This window comes from Cherax quadricarinatus, chromosome 59, assembly GCF_038502225.1.
Source record: "Cherax quadricarinatus isolate ZL_2023a chromosome 59, ASM3850222v1, whole genome shotgun sequence".
NCBI classification, from domain to species: domain Eukaryota; kingdom Metazoa; phylum Arthropoda; class Malacostraca; order Decapoda; family Parastacidae; genus Cherax; species Cherax quadricarinatus.
In genome coordinates this window covers 8,672,859-8,698,501 of record NC_091350.1, presented here as the reverse complement: position 1 = coordinate 8,698,501, position 25,643 = coordinate 8,672,859, and the positions used below count along the sequence as shown (strand labels likewise).

At 40.7% G+C, this 25,643-nt stretch overlaps 1 protein-coding gene across 2 annotated transcripts in view; it reads right to left on the bottom strand.

Moving 5' to 3' along the window:
* LOC128698773 (guanine deaminase) overlaps positions 1 to 25,643 on the bottom strand; it is a 131,481-nt gene that overhangs the window by 41,677 nt on the left and 64,161 nt on the right. For both annotated transcript variants that reach the window (XM_070097706.1, XM_070097707.1), the window contains exons 7-8: positions 21,029 to 21,194; positions 10,174 to 10,320 (exon numbers count right to left, since the gene is read on the bottom strand). In XM_070097706.1, the coding sequence (XP_069953807.1) occupies positions 10,174 to 10,320; positions 21,029 to 21,194 (313 nt within the window). The remainder of the gene's footprint in view (positions 1 to 10,173; positions 10,321 to 21,028; positions 21,195 to 25,643) is intronic.

Below are 25,643 nucleotides of genomic sequence, written 5' to 3'. Positions count from 1 at the left end.
TTATTGAAGACTTTTGTTGGCTTATGGAAGACAGGGAGGAGGAGAGAGGGAGGACTGATTATTGTTCGGAAGGGGAATCCCCCTCCATAAGGACTTCAGGTATCAAAGCCCACTCTGGGGTTACTTCCCTGCCAGCCTGCTACACTTCCTGTTTCCCTGCTACACTCCCTGCCTTCCTCCTACACTCCCTGCCTTCCTCCTACACTCCCTGCCTTCCTCCTACACTCCCTGCCTTCCTCCTACACTCCCTGCCTCCCCACTACACTCCCTCCCTCCCTGCCTGCCTGCCTGCTACACTCCCTCTCTGCTATACTCCCTGCCTCCATGCTACACTTCTTGCCTCCCCACTACCCTGCCTGCCTATCTGCTATACTCCCTGCCTGCCTGCCTATCTGCTATACTCCCTGCCTGCCTGCCTGCCTGCTACACTCCCTCCCTGCCTGCATGCTACACTCCCTCCCTGCCTGCCTGCTACACTCCCTGCCTCCCTTCCACACTCCCTGCCTCCCTTCCACACTCCCTGTTTCCCTGCTACACTCCCTCCCTCCATACTACACTTCCTGCCTCCCCACTACACTCCCTGCCTCCCTTCCACAGCATGTGTGTACAGAACCTAGGATAACCCAAAAAAGTCACAGTAACTTATTTCCATTGGGGTCCTGCCTCCCTGCTACACTCCCTGCCTGCCTACTACACTTCCTGCCTCCCTGCTAAACTCCCTTTCACAACATTAGCTTCCTTGATGTTTGGATGAATGAACAGAAGTGTCCTCACTCACCCAGAGACATAGCCAGATTGACTGACGAACAAGCGAGCAGCTGGCAGGTGGACACGTCCAATACGGCCGATAAGCGAAATGACAGCCAATAACTGGAAGCCAAAAAACCAGTTGATAAGCAGAACGGCCGATAACCGAGGGTCCACTGTACTCCAGAATTAATACGTATTTGGCATAATACTGAGCGGTTCGACAGAGGTACGAAGAGGATATGGGGATACAAGTACAGTGGAACCCTGGCATTCAATGGCATCAGTATACGTTAAATCCGGTATACGATACATTTTAATGCAAAAATTTTGCCTCGCCACTCGTTATAAAACCTGCCACATGCGATTCGTCTGGGACGCGTCCCCATGCGTGCCAGCATTTACAAGCCAGCCAGTGTGCTTGCATCTAAGCATACATTCGGTACATTCCATATTATCACAGTGCTTTTGGTGCTTGTTTCTGCAAAATAAGTCACCATGGGCCCCAAGAATTTAAGGCCAGCAAAGGTTGGTTTGAAAGATTTAAGAATCGTAGTGGTATACAGTGTGATTAGGCATGGTGAGGATGCCAGTTCAGACCAAAAAGCAGCTGAAAAATATGTGAAGGAATTCAAGGATTACATAGACAGTGAAGAATTTAAACCTGAACAAGTGTTTAATTGCGACGAAACAGGCCTGTTTTGGAAGAAATAGCCAAGCAGGACCTACATTACTCAGGAGGAAAAGGCACTCCCAGGACATAAGCCTATGAAAGATCTTCATTAAAGGTAAGTGTCATGTATTCTATTGTTAGTAGAGTACTACTAACAGTGCATGTCTTCTTCAGTCTGTGTGCATTAAACTTAATATTTCATGTGGTAAAACTTTTTTTTTCATACTTTTGGGTGTCTTGCATGGATTAATTTGATTTCCATTATTTCTTATGGGGAAAATTAATTCACCTCACGATAATTTTCGCATACGATGAGCTCTCAGGAACGGATTAATTCAAATTCAAAGTTTATTCTCTATAAGGATTACAATGTTGAATTTACAGAATTTGGTTATTGTGTGGTTTACATGTAGTTAAATAATGATTACAGAGTGTACCACTAGAACACCTAGCATGGCTAGGCATTTTGGGCAGACTTAGTTTAATTCTTTATTTTAAAATATTACAAATTATGAGGTAAGTTGGTATTATGGCTAAGTGACTAAATACTAGTTTGTGAGTTTAGCAATGTGAACGCTTTTGTTTTGGCACAGTACATAGTTTCAGTATTGGAGTATCATAGGATTCATTATTTTAAGATTGAGATTAATATTTCTGTTTATGGTCAAATGGGTGAGTGAGTGTAAGTGTGAACCACCAGGTGGTATTCGTGTAGTTAGTTGATGGGGTGTATCAGGGAGATAAGATGTTTTCTAATGGTAGTTTTGAAGGTGATGAATGTGTCTGCAGTTCTAGAGTTCTCAGGTAGGGTGTTCCAGATTTTAGGGCCTTTGACATACATTGAATTTTTGTGAAGGTTTAGTCGGACACGGGGAATGTCGTAGAGATGTTTGTGTCTGGTGTTATGCCTGTGGGTTCTGTCACAACTATCAAGAAAGCGTTTTAGGTCAAGGTTGATATTGGAGTTTAAGGTCCTGTAGATGTAGATTGCACAGTAGTAAGTGTGGATGTACTGTACATGTACCATTCTCCTATCCCTGTCTTGGGAGCTCATATAAGAGAAAACAGAGTATAGCACAAGGCTAACTGATATTCGCTCGTACTGCACCACAATACTGAAACAAAAAAGCTATATTCTCTAAACAGATTATCATACATAGCAGTATATGTATAGAGAACTTAGGATAACCCAAAAAAGTCAGACAAAGTGGCTTATTTCTAGTACCTGGCTTGGGCTTGCCATATATGATTTTTGGTAAATATTCGATTCCCAGCCAGGGTAGAAACACTGGGCGTGTTTCTTTACACCTGTTGTCTATGTTCACCCATCAGTAAAGGGGTACCCGGGTGTTAGTGGACTGGTAAGTAAGTAAGTTTATTCAGGTATACACAAATACAGTTACATAGAATTATCATACATAGCAGCATATGTGTAGAGAACCTAGGATAACCCAAAAAAGTCAGACACAGTGACTTATTTCCATTGGGGTCCTTTTACCTTATTATTATAATATAAAGGTTATAATATTTTCTTATTATTCTACAATGAAGATAACATCTTATTAGTTTTATTATTTTATTATCACACTGGCCGATTCCCACCAAGGCAGGGTGGCCCGAAAAAGAAACACTTTCACCATCATTCACTCCATCACTGTCTTGCCAGAAGGGTGCTTTACACTACAGTTTTTAAACTGCAACATTAACACCCCTCCTTCAGAGTGCAGGCACTGTACTTCCCATCTCCAGAACTCATGTCCGGCCTGCCAGTTTCCCTGAACCCCTTCATAAATGTTACTTTGCTCACACTCCAACAGCACGTCAAGTATTAAAAACCATTTGTCTCCATTCACTCCTATCACACACGCTCATGCATGCCTGCTGGAAGTCCAAGCCCCTCGCACACAAAACCTCCTTTACCCCCTCCCTCCAACCTTTCCTAGGCCGACCCCTACCCCGCCTTCCTTCCACTACAGACTGATACACTCTTGAAGTCATTCTGTTTCGCTCCATTCTTTCTACATGTCCGAACCACCTCAACAACCCTTCCTCAGCCCTCTGGACAACAGTTTTGGTAATCCCACACCTCCTCCTAACTTCCAAACTACGAATTCTCTGCATTATATTCACACCACACATTGCCCTCAGACATGACATCTCCACTGCCTCCAGCCTTCTCCTCGCTGCAACATTCATCACCCATGCTTCACACCCATGTAAGAGCGTTGGTAAAAACTATACTCTCATACATTCCCCTCTTTGCCTCCAAGGACAAAGTTCTTTGTCTACACAGACTCCTAAGTGCACCACTCACCCTTTTCCCCTCATCAATTCTATGATTCACCTCATCTTTCATAGACCCATCCGCTGACACGTCCACTCCCAAATATCTGAATACATTCACCTCCTCCATACTCTCTCCCTGCAATCTGATATCCAATCTTCCATCACCTAATCTTTTTGTTATCCTCATAACCTTACTCTTTCCTGTATTCACTTTTAATTTTCTTCTTTTGCACACCCTACCAAATTCATCCACCAATCTCTGCAACTTCTCTTCAGAATCTCCCAAGAGCACAGTGTCATCAGCAAAGAGCAACTGTGACAACTCCCACTTTATGTGTGATTCTTTATCTTTTAACTCCACGCCTCTTGCCAAGACCCTCGCATTTACTTCTCTTACAACCCCATCTATAAATATATTAAACAACCATGGTGACAACACACATCCTTGTCTAAGGCCTACTTTTACTGGGAAATAATTTCCCTCTTTCCTACATACTCTAACTTGAGCCTCGCTATCCTCGTAAAAACTCTTCACTGCTTTCAGTAACCTACCTCCTACACCATACACCTGCAACATCTGCCACATTGCCCCCCTATCCACCCTGTCATATGCCTTTTCCAAATCCATAAATGCCACAAAGACCTCTTTAGCCTTATCTAAATACTGTTCACTTATATGTTTCACTGTAAACACCTGGTCCACATACCCCCTACCTTTCCTAAAGCCTCCTTGTTCATCTGCTATCCTATTCTCAGTCTTACTCTTAATTCTTTCAATAATAACTACCATACACTTTACCAGGTATACTCAACAGACTTATCCCCCTATAATTTTTGCACTCTCTTTTGTCCCCTTTGCCTTTATACATCTTATTATCATACTAAAAAGACTATCTACTACACGAGGGTCATTAAGTCTATCTACAATACGAGGGTCATTACTAGGAATAAGGTAAAAATTTACACGTATGTTAGCTAAAAAAATAGAAAATCATTCCCTTCCCTTTCTGTAGCTACATTCATCAGACACCTTTTGGCAGTCTTCTTGAACTGGTTCATGCTATGACTGGCTTTGACATGTGCAGGCAGTCTGTTCCATTCCTTTATTGCTGTACAATAAAAGGTGTTTGAAGCCTGGCCACTGACTGTGGGTACTACAAAGTTGTGCTCCCTCCCCCTAGTACTATGATTGCTTTGGTTCCCAACCTTGACAAAATTGACAGCAAGATATTCTGGACACTGTTTGTGAGCAAATTTATAAACATGATTTAGCTTCAGTTGTTTTACTGTCTTCAACATTCAGCATATCCAACTGCTGTAATTCATCCTGGCCTACATGCTCTCTTGGTCCCAGCCCCAGGATGAATCTTACGATTTTGTTCTGGGTGATTTGCAGTCTATCTTTCAGTTTTTTTTGTCAAGGCAGAGTACCACGAAGAGCAAGTGTAATCCATATGGCACTGTATAAGGGCTAGACATAGGGTCCTGCGAGCCTCAGTAGGTAGACACTGTGCTTGTCTATACAGGAACTTCAGTCTGGCATTCGCTTTCTTTACTACACTGTTCCCTATCAATTCTCCTGACATGCCTGGGTCAAAGGGGATTCCCAGATATTTTACTGACGAAACCCAAGTGATGGGCTCCCCATTTCACTGAACATTAAAATTATTTACCCTTCTCAGTTTACGTTTCGTGCCAAAGAGAATGGCTTCAGTTTTCCTGAGGTGTAATGATAGTTTGTTGTCTACTAACCATTTGCTGCAGGACTCCAGTTCCAGTGTTAAAACATTAGCAATATCTTGTGGGTCTTTACCTGACACTAACAGAGCACTGTCATCTGCATACAGTAGGAGTTTGCACTTGACACTGATAGGCATGTCATTGACATAACATAAGAATAATAAGGGACCCAGAATACAGTGGACCCCCGGTTAACGATATTTTTTCACTCCAGAAGTATGTTCAGGTGCCAGTACTGACCGAATTTGTTCCCATAAGAAATATTGTGAAGTAGATTAGTCCATTTCAGACCCCCAAACATACACGTACAAACGCACTTACATAAATACACTTACATAATTGGTCACATTCGGAGGTAATCGTTATGCGGGGGTCCACTGTACTACCTTGGGGGAACTCCACATGTTATTGGCAGGGGTCCTGATTCTGTTTTGTTGATTTTGACTATTTGTCTCCTGTTGCTAAGGTAGGACTTAAACCAGTCTACAGAACCTATACCGATAGCTTGAAGTTTCTTACATAATATATTGTGGTTGACAGTATCGAAGGCCTTTTGCAGGTCTAAGGTTACCTTACCTATGAGGTTCCCCTTTGACATTTCAGTTCTCAGGTAATCCATCAGATTAATAAGGGAGGTGTCGGTTGAGTAGGTTCTTCTAAAGCCCGATTGATAGCTATGGAGAATGTTGTTGTCATTAAGGTACTTAACTACTTGAGAGTACACCGCCCTCTCTAGAATTTTAGATATTATACTGAGTATACTAACAGGCCTATAGTTGCTTACATCAGACCTACTATTTTTCTTGAAGATAGGAGTAACTCTGGCCTCCTTGAACCCCTCTGGTATGGTATTAGTGGTGATTGATAGATTTATTATGTGAGCAATAGGGATTGACAGTTCAGAAGCACCATCTTTTAGGAACTTAGACGGGATGTTATCAGGGCCTGTGCTCTTAGTTGGGTTTAACCTGCTTAGTTCTTTTTGAATAAAGTCATGAGATACACTTACTAGTTGACAAGTGTTTGGGGTTACCCCTTTATTGGTATAGTATGTTTGAAACTTATCAGAGTCTGTGTTAAAGGTATTTGATGCAGCTGGTAGTTTACTTACTAGTGTTGATGCAACAGATGTGTAGTAGGAATTAAAGCAATTTGCCACCTTAGATGTTTCGTGGCGTACCTCATTATCGATAGTGAGTACTATGTTAAACCTATCTACTGGCTTATGGCTATACCCCAACTGTTTTAGTTGTTGCCAGAGCTTTCTGGGGTTATGCTTATGCTCTTCAATTTTTGAGCAATAGTGCTTTGCCTTTGCTCCTTTTATAAGTCTCTGTACTCTGTTCCTCACCCTTTGGAATTCATTTAGTGCTGCAATATCCTGTCTGTTTGCTTTAAATCTTTTTAGCAGCTGGTCTCTGAATTTCATATTATCTAATATCTCAGTATTCATCCAGGGTTCAGTTCTTCGTTTAATCCTAACCTCTTTAACTGGAGCAATATTATCAAGGATGGTAGTGAACATTGTTTTGAATTTTTCCCAGGCATCGTTTACGTCCATGTGAGTCTTATCCTGGGACACTGACCTAATATGCCTGAAATGCTTAGCACAAGGGGCTTTCTATATAGTAGTATTTCACTGATGTCAGCTAGGCCTGTATACCATGTACATGTACTTGTAGTAAATAAAGATATTATTATAATAATTTTTTCTCTCTCACTTGTTTGTTGGGCTATCTTATTGAAATTTGGGCAATGATGGAAAGATGCTTCTTAACGTACACCAAAAATGAAAAATCGGATGACAGATAACCGAGTTCATTTCTCAGCTATTAGCCGCCCCTTAGTGGTATATTTTCGTATAGTTTTTGTGGTTGTATTCTCATTTTTTTGGTCTCATTTGACAGAATGGAAGATATTTTACAGAAATAGATATGATTTTCATTGGTTTCATGAAGAAAAAATCATGAAATTGAGCTCAAAGTAGTGGAAATGTTCGATTTTTGCCGATGTTCAATGAACTTTGTGCAAGTCAAAGTGGTTAATTTTATTAAGTGTATTCTAGCCTAACCACTCTGTAATCTGGCAAACTCAGTAATCCAGCACACTACAGGCCCTAATGATGCCAGATTTGTGATGGTGGACCTGTGCAGGCTTCCATTTCACACTCACTTGGCAGGACTATAGTACCTCCCTGGGCAGTTGCTGTTTACCAACATACTACCTAGAATGTATTAAAATATACTGCAATATTCATATAAACAGCATTCATATTTGTGTGTATCCGTATGTATTTTAGCAGGGATGACATCAAGGGAAGCTTGAGGGGGCTTCAGCTTTCCAAAAAATCCCCATGCCTTCCAAAGACCCTCCAAATAAAACAGTATTAACCCTTTCAGGGTTGGTGCCATACTGTACGACTTGCACGCCAGGGTTGGTGCCGTACTAGTACGCATAAATTCTAGCGCCTTCAAATCTAGTGAGAGAAAGCTGGTAGGCCTACACATGAAAGAATGTGTATGTGGTCAGTGTGCACAGTATAAAAAAAATCCTGCACCACACAGTACATAATGAGAAAAAAAAAAATCCGACTGTCTTTCTGCTTTAAAACAGAAACTTTACAGTGTATTTTCATATGCTATTTATGGTTGTATTCTAGTTTTCCTGGTCTTTTTTTTATACAATGGAAGACATGTTACAGAAATTGAGATGATTTTGACTGGTGTCATAATGAAAAGTACCTTGAAATTGAGCTCAAAGTAGCAGAAATGTTCGATTTTTGCCAAAGTTCAAAAGTAAACAAATCATGCCACGCGTCCAATACACGTCAACTGGTGTGTCTAATATTCTTTCACAAGTGCGCTGATATTATTTATACCATTTCTACACTAATGCAGTAGCCTGCATAACAGTAAATCTTCTATTTTTTTTTTTTTTTTTTTTTTTTTTGGAGAATAAAAATTCAAAGTGGAAAGCAAAAGAAATGTAAAAGAGTCCTGGGGATGAGACTAATGAACAGAAAAAAAATTTTATTTTAGTGCCAGGAATGTCTGTCTTGTTTATTTTGGAGCCTATTTGGAAATTGGCATCTTTTGAAATTTGTGTGAAATTGGCAAAATTTACAATTTCTGACCACTTTATTGGATATTTGAAATCGGTAAATGGGTGGTTTCTTGTACTCATTCGATAGAAAAAATGATGTTTTAGAAAAATAGTTATGATTGTTGTTGACTGGTACATTGGAATTGGCCAAAAATAGGGCTCAAAGTGGGCGAAATCGCCGATGTGTAAACATCGTCGAAACCGCTAACTTCGTGAGAGCATAATTCCGTAAGTTTTCCATCAAATTTCATACTTTTGGTGTCATTATGATTGGGAAAAGATTCTCTAACATTTAATAAGAAAAAACTTTTTTTTTTTTTTTTTTAAATTTCCGACCCTGAGAACAAGTTTAGGAGAAGGCCTGCCGACCCTGAAAGGGTTAAAGCTGCTGCTTTAAAAAAAAAAACAAGCATTTCCCTTTCAACCAGATAGACACTTCTAGGCTCTCTCACTACAGAAATTTATGGCACCACCTCTGATTTTATGTAATTTATTATGGTATCATACAGCTTTATAGAAATACACAATTTTGTTTTTTTAAACACGTCTGCCATTTCCCACCAAGGCAGGGTGACCCAAAAAGAAAGAAAAAAAATTTATCATCATCGTTCAACACTTTCACCATCACTCATACATAATTACTGTCTTTGCAGAGGAGCTCAGATATGACAGTTTAGACGACCCTCCAAACTGCCAATATCCTAAACCCCTCCTTTAAAGTGCAGGCATTGTACTTCCCATTTCCAGGACTCAAGTCTGGCTAACCGGTTTCCCTGAATCCCTTCACAAAATAGTACCCTGCTGACACTCCAACAGCTCGTCGGGTTCCTAAAACCATTCATCTCCATTCACTCCTATAAGACAGTCATGCATGCTTACTGGAAGTCCAAGCCCCTTGCCCACAAATCCTCCTTTACCCCCTCCCTCCAACCTTTTTGGGGACGACCCCTACCCAGTCTTCCTTCCCCAATAGGTTTATGTGCTTTCCAAATCATTCTACTTTGTTCCATTCTCTCTAAATGACCAAACTACCTCAACAGCTCCTCTTCAGCCCTCTAATACTTTTAGTAACTGCACACCTCCTAATTTCCACACTACGAATTCTCAAATTTTCTGCATAATATTTACACCACACATTGCCCCTAGACACAACATCTCCACTGCCTCCAGCCACCTCCTCGCTGCAGCATTTACAACCCATGCTTCACACCGATAGAAGTGTGTTGGTACCACTATACTCTCATACAGTCCCTTTAGATACCTCAACGCACCACTCGCCTTTTTTCCTTCATCAATTCTATGGTTTACCTCGAAATTCATAAATCCATCTGCTGACAAGTCAATTCCCAAATATCTGAAAACATTCACTTCTTCCACTTCAATGTTATATCCAATTTTTCTTTATCTAAATTGTTTGATACCCTCATCACCTTACTCTTATCTATATTCACTTTCAACTTTCTACCTTTACACACCCTCCCAAACTTGTCCACTAACCTTTGCAACTCTTCTTTAGAATCCCCCAAAATAACAGTATCATCAGCAAAAAGTAACTGTCAGATACACAACTTATCCTATTTAATGAAGTACTGTATTGTATTTTTGTATGGTGTCTTGACACTTACCTTGAGCTCCTCCAAGTGTAGCTAAACGGAAGACTTCAGGCAAGGTGAGAAACTGGTAATTCTGGCGCTGTATGGACAGACTCTTAGACACATCCAGTGCCCGTCGAAGGGAATCCAACATAGAAGAACTATATCCTCCAGAACAGTCTGCTTATACAATTGATTTCAATATGTTATCACTAATTAAGAATCACAGATAATATTAGTATACTGTAGCACCTTTATTATATACCCATAATAAAGCACTACTTATCAGTATTTGTAATGAATTTTGCCATGAAGGCTGTCTATGAAACTTTCTGGCATGCAAGATTACAATATATGAAAGAAATTGAGTAAAGCTAGATACAGTAGTGTGCAAATTAATTGGGACAGGAGTAAATTTTGTGATTATCTCATATGTCTTAGTCTCTGGCTTAATTAATGTAGTTTGGGTTCTTTTCTTTTCAGAAGAGTTTGCTACTGACTTCTGGCAACCATCCAGCTGTGGAGTTGCCCTGCAACTCTCTTCAGTGCTACAGCAACTCTTGTTCTGTAAAGCTATTCCTGTAAGCATGCTCCACGAGTGAAAGTGGTTTCACCAATTTCTCCCCTTCAATTCATAATTACCGCTTAAATTCATGATGGATGTTACACATAGGAAGCATGCAAGTATTGTACCTCTTAGAAAACATGCTGGTTTGAGTATCAGAAGTTGCCAAAAATTTGAGCCTAGTAAAGTCAACTGTTAGTCAGATTCTAAAGAGAGCTGGTGACACTGGTGACTAAGGAGCACTGCATTGAGGAAGATGGGGAGAAAATACAAGACAACACCTCACAATGACGAGGTTATAATAAACAGTGTGAAGAATCCCAAGAAAACCAGAGAAGGTCTATAGAGGTTTGGTTTCAGCTGGCATAAATGTTGATTCTTAAACTGTTCGATGAAGGCTTCTTGAAGTTGGCAGAACTGCCAGAAAGCCTGGAAAGAAACAATTATCGACTGCTGGTATGAAGACAAAATGACTGCAGTGGGCACTTGATCATAAGGGATGGATAACAGATGAATGGGTAAAACAGTGGTAGTGAGAGGGAGCAAGGGGTAAACCTCCTCAGAATGAACACATTTAACAAGTTGAAGATTGAGACACTTGTGATGAATGGTTTGAAAAACCGACAAACCATTCATCACATTTAACAAGTACCAAAACATCCACCTAAGATGTTTTGGGGTAGCTTTACTGCTAAAAGCCCTGGATGGCTTGTTATTGTTGAGGGGACAATGAACAGTGACAAAAACAAGGCAATCCTGGCAACTCATTTGCTTCTAAATTCTGCAAATCCATAATATTTCTCAATATTAACCAAATCGGTCAAAACATCTACAAATTAGTCTTATTATGTGACCTCCTGGCTTTTTAATTCTGCCATTCAATAAAATATTACCACATGCACCATTACTTCTAAGGTAGATTTTGTGTGCAATTTCAAGCTTAGTTTACCGAACCCTACTCGCTTGTATTAAGTTTAAATAAGATTGTAAAACAGCTAACCACTATTACTTGTCTAGTTTTAAGTATGGTTACTATGTACTATTATCTCACCTAGTTTTAATTAGTTACTATGTATTAGGATTAGTTTGCCCGAAATGCCTCAGCATGATAGTGGCTATCTTTGTACTTAGCAAATCACAATTGTAATTACACATTGTAACCTTTACAAAGAAATAAACTTCACTTTCCTGATGGAGAAGGCATTGGTCAGCAGGATTTTGCTCCATGCCACACTTCCAGAAAAATGCTGACATTCTTCAAAGAGAGTGGGCTAAGCATTCTAAACTGTCCTGGAAACTCTCCTGACCTCAACTCAATTGAGAATCTATGAGCAGAGGCAGACTGGCTGCTGGGCTGGGCAAAAAAATTACTGAAAAAATGTCACAAAAACACTGAAGTCATTCCTGCTGCACAAAGATTGAAACAAAAATGGAATCCGCCTTAGCTGAGCAGTGAAAACATGCCTCTGGCCCTCAGCAGTCTGCTAGTGTCGCACTGGCAGCAGCTGAGCCAACCTGGTAGGTGGCAGGTGCCCAGGAAAGTTTTAAGACCCAGTCTGCTTCTGTCTATGGGTAATAACCAAGTGTAGGATTGCAAAACAGGACTATTCAACTGTGAAGCTTATTGCTGCCATTATCAGGACCTGGTACCACAATGAAGAACTTGCTAAAATGTGTTCAACATTGGTCAATTCTATGCCAAAGTGTGTAACAATGCTTATAAAAGCAAAGGGTACTCATCTTTCTTATTAAATCAGTTATCTGTCATATCATTGCCATGTATTTTTCAAATAAACATTAATTTTCCAAATAAATGTCTTATTTCATCACTGTCCCAATTAACAAACAATTCTATACTTTGGTCGCTACTGCAGCTAACAGATCCCAACTCCAGATAATCCATGCCCCTCTATTTCAGCATAACACACAAGATAAACTGATAGGAATTTATTTTAGAACAGTTTCCCTGCTGTACTGTCTTTTGAAGTAAAGAAAAAGTGTGCATTAAGGGATATGGACTCATACTGGAGAAATGTGGGAATAAGTTTCATCACTGTTATACTGTATTGTAATTGTAATATGGAGGGTACACAATACTAACAAGTTAATGAATAAGCCAGATTTGCAACATGGTATCTTTACTGCAAAAACAATTCACCTGCTGAGTAGGCTTCTTTAGTCGATATATAAAATATCCAAGTGTTGCAAATGTGTCTTATTAATCCACTAAATTACAAGGCTAACCCTTTCAGGGTTCAAAGGCAAAATCGGAAGGGGTGCCCCAGTGGCCAAGAAATTTAAAAAAAAAAAAAAAAAAAAAAAAAAAAAAAAAAAAAATTCTTACAGAAATAAAGAGTATATTTTTTGAAGGTAATAAAACAAAAAAATTTCTGGTAAGTACTTACCGAGATACAGAGGCGAGAAGTTGACCCAAAATGACCGGGTGGCGGCAACATTGGCGATTTCCACAAACTCGCATTTCTTTATTTTACGTTTTTTTTATACTTTTTTCTTTTCTTTTCTAATGTTTTTCTTTTTCTAGTAACATTTGTGGCCAGTGAGACCAATACTGTATAAAATGTATATATATACACTCACTGTATTGAACACAATAACTGCACTAAAGTTATTATTACAATACTGTTTACCACTTTTGTTTATTACAAGAAACATGCACAAATCTTGTATAATACTAATGTTCTATTATATATTTACATATGTACAATCACTGGACATGTTTTTAGAACTGCTGCAGCTTGTGGAACTCCTTGAAACAAGGTATCATGCACAGAGGTACCTTACATTCCTCACACATAAACCGAGTGTCTTTGTGTCTTTGTTGCCGTCGTTTTGTTTGTGCACAGACAACACATCTCTTCTGAGCAAATTTCTTCTAAGTTGCTGTATTATGAAGTGATCACCTTCCCTCCTCAAACGCTTGGGTATTTCCTGAGGAGTTCGAGGACGGTTTTGTATAGCAGGTGTTGTTACCTGGCACATTATGAGTTGTCTGACAATAGACAAACAAAATTCACCATACGGTGGTCTGTTGCCAGTCTTCATTTGGTACATAATATATGCATTGAGCACTGAAATGTCCACGAGATGGAAGAAAAGTTTCATGTACCACTTGTAACTCTTACGAACACAATCAACAAAGCCAATCTGCATGTCAATTGTCAACCAAGCCCATGTTTTGTGTATAATCAATCACTGTCACTGGTTTTTGAATACGTTCACTAGTCACTATCAATTTTGGCACTGTCTTGCATTTCGTTACAGTGAATGGTTGTCAACAATGTGACATCTCGTTTGTCATGCCACCGTAATGCCATGATGTCATTGGCAGTAAACACCTGCACCTCACCACTATGAGTGCCTGCATTGAACCTGGGCATATGTTTACGATTAGAACGCACTGTGCCACACACATCTGTCATGTTCACTCCCAAGAAATCACTGAGTAAAGGGCTTGTGTACCAGTTATCAGTATATAATGTATGCCCCTTACCAAGACAAGGTGCCCATGCTTCTCACTACATCACCTGAGATACCCAATAACATCCTGGTATCTTTCAATTTTTTTCTTCCCATGTATAGAACAATATCCAATACCAGGCCACCGTCACAGTCACAGAGTACAAACAGTTTTATACCAAAGCGTTTCCTCTTGCTCGGTATACACTGCTTGAATGACAGCCTACCTTTGAACAAAATCAAAGACTCATCAATTACAAGATTCTTGAATGGATAAAAGTGCATGTTGAACTTTTCATTTCTAATCTTGTATAACCTGTCACTTCTGTCAGGCCTGGTTTTGTCAGATAAATGCAACATATGTAACAGTAAGATAAGCCTGTTCACTGGGATGATTTCGCTGAAGGCTGGGGTACAAATTAGCCGATTTGTGGACCAGTATGATTTTATATTATGCTTATAGACATGAGGCATAAGCATTTTTGTTGCAAAAAGCAAATACATTTCTGCAGCAGTTGTCTCTTTCCACCGGTGTAGTCTTGACTGTGGCGATATGATCGTATTTGCCATGGTGTACTCAAAATACTTGTTACTTTCCCTGACAATAGTTTCCATCAAGGGCTGGTCAAAGAATAGTTCAAAGAATTCCAGTTCATTTGCAGTTTCCAAGGGGACAAGTGGGTAGAATTCCAGTTTGAGAGTCATCAAACTGGTGGGGCTTGGGAACAAAATTGGGATTTTGCTGGACATCATAAACTGGTTGTGCTGGTAGTTGTGGTTGTGGTGGGCTGGTGGCTGGCACTCCGCTTTGTCCTTGAGCTGAGGAGTCAGCGGCTTGGGTCCCAGCCTGGGCTGGCGAGTCATGCATGGCAGTGGCACTACCATCACCACTACCACCACCTACTGATGCCTGTGGTCTATCCATGCCAAGTGTAGCCACATCATCCTCACTTTCACTGTCTATTCCTGGTTTAGGGCCACGGGATGTACTCCGGAATGTACTCCGTCCCCTGGGCACTGCATAGGGAACACTACCTAAGCGCATGTGGCTGCGTATATACCGATGCTTCACTGGTGAATATGCTTCCTCACTAATCACTACTCGAATGATCGTCAAGAGCAATAAAATCACAATCCACATCACTATCATCATCATTACTGAAGTCAGAGGCCTGGCCATGTGAAAATATTAGTTTTCTCTTGCAACGAGGTACAACTGAACGTGACTGAGATGTGCCCGCACCAGAGGTAGAAGGTTGAGGATCGTCAGGATTTTCTGTACTATTATCGATATCCTGGTCATTCCTTTCAGTCACTAACTGATCAAAGCCATAGAATTCATCTTCATTTCCACTTCCATCAGAGTCAGAACTATCAGATAGGAAGAGGAGAGTCCCAATTTTCCTTGGAGTGAGAGCTGCCTTGCAACAAGGCATGGTGAACAAAGGTAACTGAGCCGGCGTTCCCACAATGCTATGCGGGTGCCTAGAATTTTTCTTCATGGCGCACACACACCACGCAGACCCATTCTCTCACATGTAGGCCTACCAGCCTTCTCGCACTAAATTTGACGCCACTAGAATTTTGGCGTAGATCTACGGTTTGGACCCTCAACGTATAGCTGTAGATCTAGAGCACGGACCCTCAAGGGGGTTAATAATATATGGCAGGCAGGCTAGACTTGATTCCTGGAGATGAGAAGTACAGTGCTGGCACTCTGAAGGAGGCGTGTAAATGTTACAGTTTTATAACTGTAGTGTAAGCATGCCTCTGGCAAAACAGTGATGGAGTGAATGATGATGAAAGTTTTTCTTTTTCAGGGCACCCCGTCTTGGTGGGAAATAGCTGATGTATTAATCATAAAAAAAAATATTCAAATTTCAAGCATTTATGAAATATAAACAAAATATGGTAGCATTAAAATCTAATGCACGTGTTAAAATTATTCATTAACAGTGTTAGAATATTATCCAAAAAAAAAAAAAAAAGTACAAATATATTACACTGTTAAAACTAGTTAGGTCAGGAAGACTGATACAGTCTCTCCTCACTTAACGATGGAGTTCTGCTCATAAGACCACGTCGGTAAATGAATTCGTCACTAAGTGAGGAGCATACTATAATGGTAGAGGCTTTATGTCACCCATCTTTGATATTGTTTTAATGTCACCTTTGCACCATTTATAACATTTCTTTTATATTTTTAAATGTTTATACAGTAGTGTACTGTATATTGTAATAAACAGAATAGAGAAAATCAGCTCTAATATACATTATTTAGGTATGCAAACTGGTCAGAGAGCCCGTCGTAAGTCCAAGGTGTCGGTAAACAAGTATGTCGCTATGTGAGGAGAGGCTGTACTACAATTAACAAGAGAAAAAAAAGATGAACACATCCATGAGGTAGATACTTAACCAAAATGTAATTACATAGCCTACATTACAATATACAGTGGACCCCGAGTTTCGTGATTAATCCGTTCCAGAGAGCCTGCTGAAAGTCAAAATTCATGAAACTCGAAACCATTTTCCCCATAAGAAATAATGGAAATAAAATTAATCCGTTCCAAACACCCAAAAATATTAAAATAATTTTTTTTTCAAATTAAATAGATTTACATACTGAAAACAATCAGAAATCAAGTACATGCATATAAAAAATAATAACATTACACTTACCTTTACTGAAGACTTCTAGGTGGATGGAAGACAGGAGGAGGGGATAGGAGGAAGGTGTACACTATTGTTTGGAAGGAGAATCTCCTTCCATTAGGACTTCAGGTAGCAAGTCCTTTTCTGGGGTTACTTCCCTTCTTTTAATGCCACTGGGAACAACTTGAGAGTCACTGGACCCCTATTGCACAAAATATCTGTCCAGAGAGGTCTGTTACTGGCATTTCTTTATGATTTGCCTGAAGTGGGACAAGGTTTTGTCACTGAACATGTTGCTTGTTTCAGCTTGGTCAGGGTGATACTTTTCAACAAAACTTTGCAACTCATTCCACTTTGAACACATGTCCTTAATCACTGAAGAAGGCACCTCCTTCACTCTCTTTTCCTCCTCCTCTGAAGCAAGTTCCTCAGCTGTGGTCTGCTGCTGTTCCAGAGGTCCTCCACCAACTCTTCCACATCCCTGTCACTCACCTCCAACCCCATGGACTTGCCCAATGCCACAACACCTTCCACAACAGGCAGAGGGTCGGCAGGGACAGGGTCAGCCTCAAACCCTTCAAAATCCCTCTGGATCGTGTTCTTCACTTTCTTTACCAAAGGGCTTGCACTAGCTTTCCTTGGGCCCATGGTGACTTATTTAGCAGTTGCAATCACAAAAAACAATGGATTATTACGAATGAACCTGCAGGGTGATGGTCACGTGTTGGTAAACAATGGCACACTGAGCGTGAATGGCATGGGAGACTGGCTTTGTATATGTGGTGACAGGCGGACGGGTACCGGACGGTCGCCGAATCACGAGTCTAATCACGAAACTCGAGGCCAAATTTTGCCGAAAAAACTTGCCGAAAGTCGGATTTCACGAAAGTCGATGCTGCCGAAACTCGAGGGTCCACTGTAATTTAAATTATACCTGTCACCAGCTTGAAGCAAATCTGCTAAGGTTGGCTTAAGCCACCCACTAGAAATGAATATCATAAACAAGTAAAACAATATATGTATTATTCCTTAAACACACTAATGAAGGTTATTATTAGTGTGAATTTATGGGGAGGTGCTACACCCACAATTTTACAGTAATATGTAATTATTTTTTTTTTTTTTTATTATCACACCGGCCGATTCCCACCAAGGCAGGGTGGCCCGAAAAAGAAAAACTTTCACCATCATTCACTCCATCACTGTCTTGCCAGAAGGGTGCTTTACACTACAGTTTTTAAACTGCAACATTAACACCCCTCCTTCAGAGTGCAGGCACTGTACTTCCCATCTCCAGGACTCAAGTCCGGCCTGCCGGTTTCCCTGAATCCCTTCATAAATGTTACTTTGCTCACACTCCAACAGCACGTCAAGTATTAAAAACCATTTGTCTCCATTCACTCCTATCAAACACGCTCATGCATGCCTGCTGGAAGTCCAAGCCCCTCGCACACAAAACCTCCTTTACCCCCTCCCTCCAACCCTTCCTAGGCCGACCCCTACCCCGCCTTCCTTCCACTACCGACTGATACACTCTTGAAGTCATTCTGTTTCGCTCCATTCTCTCTACATGTCCGAACCACCTCAACAACCCTTCCTCAGCCCTCTGGACAACAGTTTTGGTAATCCCGCACCTCCTCCTAACTTCCAAACTACGAATTCTCTGCATTATATTCACACCACACATTGCCCTCAGACATGACATCTCCACTGCCTCCAGCCTTCTCCTCGCTGCAACATTCATCACCCACGCTTCACACCCATATAAGAGCGTTGGTAAAACTATACTCTCATACATTCCCCTCTTTGCCTCCAAGGACAAAGTTCTTTGTCTCCACAGACTCCTAAGTGCACCACTCACTCTTTTTCCCTCATCAATTCTATGATTCACCTCATCTTTCATAGACCCATCCGCTGACACGTCCACTCCCAAATATCTGAATACGTTCACCTCCTCCATACTCTCCCCCTCCAATCTGATATTCAATCTTTCATCACCTAATCTTTTTGTTATCCTCATAACCTTACTCTTTCCTGTATTCACCTTTAATTTTCTTCTTTTGCACACCCTACCAAATTCATCCACCAATCTCTGCAACTTCTCTTCAGAATCTCCCAAGAGCACAGTGTCATCAGCAAAGAGCAGCTGTGACAACTCCCACTTTGTGTGTGATTCTTTATCTTTTAACTCCACGCCTCTTGCCAAGACCCTCGCATTTACTTCTCTTACAACCCCATCTATAAATATATTAAACAACCACGGTGACATCACACATCCTTGTCTAAGGCCTACTTTTACTGGGAAAAAATGTTGATGAATATAGGGAAGCTGTGATTTCGTGTATAGGGCAAGGAGGAATAACATCTTGTAGGAGGGAGGAAGAGCCAGTTGTGAGTGTGGGGGAAGTTCGTGAGGCAGTAGGTAAAATGAAAGAGGGTAAGGCAGCCGGGATTGATGGGATAAAGATAGAAATGTTAAAAGCAGGTGGGGATATAGTTTTGGAGTAGTTGGTGCAATTATTTAATAAATGTATGGAAGAGGGTAAGGTACCTAGGGATTGGCAGAGAGCATGCATAGTTCCTTTGTATAAAGGCAAAGGGAGCAAAAGAGTGCAAAAATTATAGGGGGATAAGTCTGTTGAGTATACCTGGTAAAGTGTATGGTAGAGTTATTATTGAAAGAATTAAGAGTAAGACGGAGAATAGGATAGCAGATGAACAAGGAGGCTTTAGGAAAGGTAGGGGGTGTGTGGACCAGGTGTTTACAGTGAAACATATAAGTGAACAGTATTTAGATAAGGCTAAAGAGGTCTTTGTGGCATTTATGGATTTGGAAAAGGCGTATGACAGGGTGGATAGGGGGGCAATGTGGCAGATGTTGCAGGTGTATGGTGTAGGAGGTAGGTTACTGAAAGCAGTGAAGAGTTTTTACGAGGATAGTGAGGCTCAAGTTAGAGTATGTAGGAAAGAGGGAAATTATTTCCCAGTAAAAGTAGGCCTTAGACAAGGATGTGTGATGTCACCGTGGTTGTTTAATATATTTATAGATGGGGTTGTAAGAGAAGTAAATGCGAGGGTCTTGGCAAGAGGCGTGGAGTTAAAAGATAAAGAATCACACAAAGTGGGAGTTGTCACAGTTGCTCTTTGCTGATGACACTGTGCTCTTGGGAGATTCTGAAGAGAAGTTGCAGAGATTGGTGGATGAATTTGGTAGGGTGTGCAAAAGAAAATTAAAAGTGAATACAGGAAAGAGTAAGGTTATGAGGATAACAAAAAGATTAGGTGATGAAAGATTGGATATCAGATTGGAGGGAGAGAGTATGGAGGAGGTGAATGTATTCAGATATTTGGGAGTGGAAGTGTCAGCGGATGGGTCTATGAAAGATGAGGTGAATCATAGAACTGATGAGGGGAAAAGGGTGAGTGGTGCACTTAGGAGTCTGTGGAGACAAAGAACTTTGTCCTTGGAGGCAAAGAGGGAAATGTATGAGAGTATAGTTTTACCAACGCTCTTATATGGGTATGAAGCATGGGTGATGAATGTTGCAGCGAGGAGAAGGCTGGAGGCAGTGGAGATGTCATGTCTGAGGGCAATGTGTGGTGTGAATATAATGCAGAGAATTCGTAGTTTGGAAGTTAGGAGGTGCGGGATTACCAAAACTGTTGTCCAGAGGGCTGAGGAAGGGTTGTTGAGGTGGTTCGGACATGTAGAGAGAATGGAGCGAAACAGAGTGACTTCAAGAGTGTATCAGTCTGTAGTGGAAGGAAGGCGGGGTAGGGGTCGGCCTAGGAAAGGTTGAGGGAGGGGGTAAAGGAGGTTTTGTGTGCGAGGGGCTTGGACTTCCAGCAGGCATGCGTGAGCGTGTTTGATAGGAGTGAATGGAGACAAATGGTTTTTAATACTTGACGTGCTGTTGGAGTGTGAGCAGAGTAACATTTATGAAGGGGTTCAGGGAAACCAGCAGGCCGGACTTGAGTCCTGGAGATAGGAAGTACAGTGCCTGCACTCTGAAGGAGGGGTGTTAATGTTGCAGTTTAAAAACTAGTGTAAAGCACCCTTCTGGCAAGACAGTGATGGAGTGAATGATGGTGAAAGTTTTTCTTTTTCGGGCCACCCTGCCTTGGTGGGAATCGGCCAGTGTGATGATAAAAAAAAATAATAATAATACTGTACTGTACTAGTGAAAAACACACCTGTTGCAAGTCCAACTTTAATTCCTCGACAAATAAGTTGTCTGACGTCACAGTGCCCAGAACGAATTGATATGTTTGAATTGGGGCAGTGAGCCACCCCAGTATTACATTCCTTCAGTCGTTTCAACTCCTGCTCTTCTATCCACACACAATGTGCCATGATGGTCTGAAGAAAAAAAAAAAACATTTAGTAACAGATAAAAGATCAAAAGTTTGTGTCTAATACTACACTAAGTCATGTGCAGCAATGCTCTTTACAATACCATATAGTGGATCAAAGTCTATCTCAAAATAAACTGAGCACCTTACAAATGCATCGCGTTACTTTAAATCCTCCATACGAAGCATTTGAACCCAAAAATTTTGCCTCGCCTCACGATAAAAAACTCGCCTTACATGATTCATCTGGGACGCGTCCCATGTGTGGCCTCAGCGCCAGTGTTTACAAGCCAGCCAGTGCGGTCGCATATACGCATACATTCGGTACATTTCACATTATCCCAGTGTTTTTAGTGCTTGTAACTGCAAAATAAGTCACCATGGACCCCAAGAAAGCTTCTAGTGCCATCCCTGTGGTAAAAAGGGGAAGAATTAGTATGGAATTGAAAAAAAGAGATTAAGGAAATGTGTGCAAAGTGGGTTGAACTGCAAACCTTTACGGATGAAAATCACCCTGACACAGCTACTGCAAGCCGTGTTGGCAACCTGTAATGACAATGTTATGGCCCATTTTAGGAAAGTCTTAAAGGAATGGGAGGTACAGAGCTCTATGGACAGATTTGTTGTGCGACAGAGGTTCAGTGACTCTCAAGCTGGTCCTAGTGGCATTAAAAGAAGGGAAGTAACCCCGGAAAAGGACTTGCTACCTCAAGTCCTAATGGAAGGGGATTCCCCTTCCTCTCCTCCCATCCCATCAATCATCACCAGATCTTCAATAAAGGTAAGTGTCATGTATTCTATTCTTAGTAGAGTAGTAATTGTGCATGTCTTCTTCAGTTTGTGTGTATTAAAATTAATATTTCATGTGGTAAAAATTTTTTTTTTTTCATACTTTGGGGTGTCAGGAACGGATTAATTTATTTCCATTATTTCTTATGGGGAAAATTAATTTGGCTAACAATAATTTCGGCTTACGATGAGCTCTCAGGAATGGATTAATATTGTAAGGCGGGGTCCACTGTATTATAACAGATTAATGTGGCAATATAAACAAAGTACTAAAGGTAATTCATCTCTGTCTTTAATGCCATTTTATCTCGGGTAGCTTCTGGACTCTTGGAAGCCCTAGACTACCTCATCTTAAAGATGTGTATGGAATTTGCCTTTATCTCCAGATCTAGTTTATGTCATTTCCTTAATGCAGTCAACAGTTTTATTATTGCATCACCATCTCCTTTTTCCCTGACATGGCCCTCATACCCATCCCAGTTCTACTGCTGCTGCCACCACTGCCACCAGTGGTGCCAGGGTGCCACTGCCACCTGTTCCTTCTTTAGCTGCTGGATTTTTGCTTTTAGACAGTCAGCCTAGACATCTTTATATCAGTTAAAGGTTCTATTATCATCCAAGCCCCTGCCCCTTCCATGTTTCAGTCTCAGACCAGGCCTTGTTAACTGGGAACAAAAAGCAGGAATAAGAACTATTGCATTTAAAAAATGCAGAGGAAAATAGTGTATACTAAATGAAAGTAAAAATTTGTACAGTTTTACCTGTCATCTTATATCTTCATGAGACAAAGGATAGCAGGAATTCTGTCCTAAACAAAAGTGTTTAATAGGCTTCCCTATATCCATTATCACTATTGAACCAGGACCCTTCCACATATAAAATACATACTCTAAAGACAATAAAGAGCAATTGTGAGTAATACAAAAATTATTGGTTCAAGCCAAAGTAACAATTAGATGTTGGTTTGATTTTGGGAAAAGACAGTAACTATGCTCTCTGAGAATCCCTAGGTACCTTACCCTCATCCATACATTTATTAAATAATTGCACCAACCACTCCAAAACTATATCCCCACCTGCTTTTAACATTTCTATCTTTATCCCATCAACCCACTTTCATTTTACCTACTGCCTCACGAACTTCCCCCACACTCACAACTGGCTCTTCCTCACTCCTACAAGATGTTATTCCTCCTTGCCCTATACACGAAATCACAGCTTCCCTATCTTTATCAACACTTAACAATTCCTCAAAATATTCCCTCAATCTTCCCAATACCTCTAACTCTCCATTTAATAACTCTCCTCTCCTATTTTTAACTGACAAATCCATTTGTTCTCTAGGCTTCCTTAACTTGTTAATCTCACTCCAAAACTTTTTCTTATTTTCAACAAAATTTGTTGATAACATCTCACCCACTCTCTCATTTGATCTCTTTTTACATTGCTTCACCACTCTCTTAACCTCTCTCTTTTTCTCCATATACTCTTCCCTCCTTGCATCACTTCTACTTTGTAAAAACTTCTCATATGCTAACTTTTTCTCCCTTACTACTCTCTTTACATCATCATTCCACCAATCGCTCCTCTTCCCTCCCGCACCCACTTTCCTGTAACCACAAACTACTGCTGAACACTCTAACATTACATTTTTAAACCTACCCCATACCTCTTCGACCCTATTGCCTATGCTCTCATTAGCCCATCTATCCTCCAATAGCTGCTTATATCTTACCCTAACTGCCTCCTCTTTTAGTTTATAAACCTTCACCTCTCTCTTCCCTGATGCTTCTATTCTCCTTATATCCCATCTACCTTTTACTCTCAGTGTAGCTACAACTAGAAAGTGATCTGATATATCTGTGGCCCCTCTATAAACATGTACATCCTGAAGTCTACTCAACAGTCTTTTATCTACCAATACATAATCCAACAAACTACTGTCATTTCGCCCTACATCATATCTTGTATACTTATTTATCCTCTTTTTCTTAAAATATGTATTACCTATAACTAAACCCCTTTCTATACAAAGTTCAATCAAAGGGCTCCCATTATCATTTACACCTGGCACCCCAAACTTACCTACCACACCCTCTCTAAAAGTTTCTCCTACTTTAGCATTCAGGTCCCCTACCACAATTACTCTCTCACTTGGTTCAAAGGCTCCTATACATTCACTTAAAATCTCCCAAAATCTCTCTCTCTCCTCTACATTCCTCACTTCTCCAGGTGCATAAACGCTTATTATGACCCACTTCTCACATCCAACCTTTACTTTAATCCACATAATTCTTGAATTTACACATTCATATTCTCTTTTCTCCTTCCATAACTGATCCTTCAACATTACTGCTACCCCTTCCTTTGCTCTAACTCTCTCAGATACTCCAGATTTAATCCCATTTATTTCCCCCCACCGAAACTCCACTACCCCCTTCAGCTTTGTTTCACTTAGGGCCAGGGCATCCAACTTCTTTTCATTAATAACATCAGCAATCATCTGCTTCTTGTCATCCGCACTACATCCACGCACATTCAAGCATCTCAGTTTTATAACGTTTTTCTTCTTCTCTTTTTTAGTAAATGTCTACAGGAGAAGGGGCCACTAGCAGAGAGCATGCATAGTTCCTTTGTATAAAGGCAAAGGGGACAAGAGAGTGCAAAAATTACAGGGGGATAAGTCTGTTGAGTATACCTGGTAAAGTGTATGGTAGAGTTATTATTGAAAGAATTAAGAGTAAGATGGAGAATAGGATAGCAGATGAACAAGGAGGCTTTAGGAAAGGTAGGGGGTGTGGACCAGGTGTTTACAGTGAAACATATAAGTGAACAGTATTTAGATAAGGCTAAAGAGGTCTTTGTGGCATTTATGGATTTGGAAAAGGCCTATGACAGGGTAGATAGGGGGCAATGTGGCAGATGTTGCAGGTGTATGGTATAGGAGGTAGGTTACTGAAAGCAGTGAAGAGTTTTTACGAGGATAGTGAGGTTCAAGTTAGAGTATGTAGGAAAGAGGGAAATTTTTTCCCAGTAAAGTAGGCCTTAGACAAGGTTGTGTGATGTCACCATGGTTGTTTAATATATTTATAGATGGGATTGTAAGAGAAGTAAATCCGAGGGTCTTGGCAAGAGGCGTGGAGTTAAAAGATAAAGAATCACACAAAGTGGGAGTTGTCACAGCTGCTCTTTGCTGATGACACTGTGCTCTTGGGAGATTCTGAAGAGAAGTTGCAGAGATTGGTGGATGAATTTGGTAGGGTATGCAAAAGAAGAAAATTAAAAGTGAATACAGGAAAGAGTAATGTTATGAGGATAACAAAAAGATTAGGTGATGAAAAATTGGATATCAGATTGGAGGGAGAGAGTATGGAGGAGGTGAATGTATTCAGATATTTGGGAGTGGACGTGTCAGCGGATGGGTCTATGAAAGATGAGGTGAATCATAGAATTGATGAGGGGGAAAAGAGTGAGTGGTGCACTTAGGAGTCTGTGGAGACAAAGAACTTTGTCCTTGGAGGCAAAGAGGGGAATGTATAAGAGTATAGTTTTACCAACACTCTTATATGGGTGTGAAGCATGGGTGATGAATGTTGCAGCGAGGAGAAGGCTGGAGGCAGTGGAGATGTCATGTCTGAGGGCAATGTGTGGTGTGAATATAATGCAG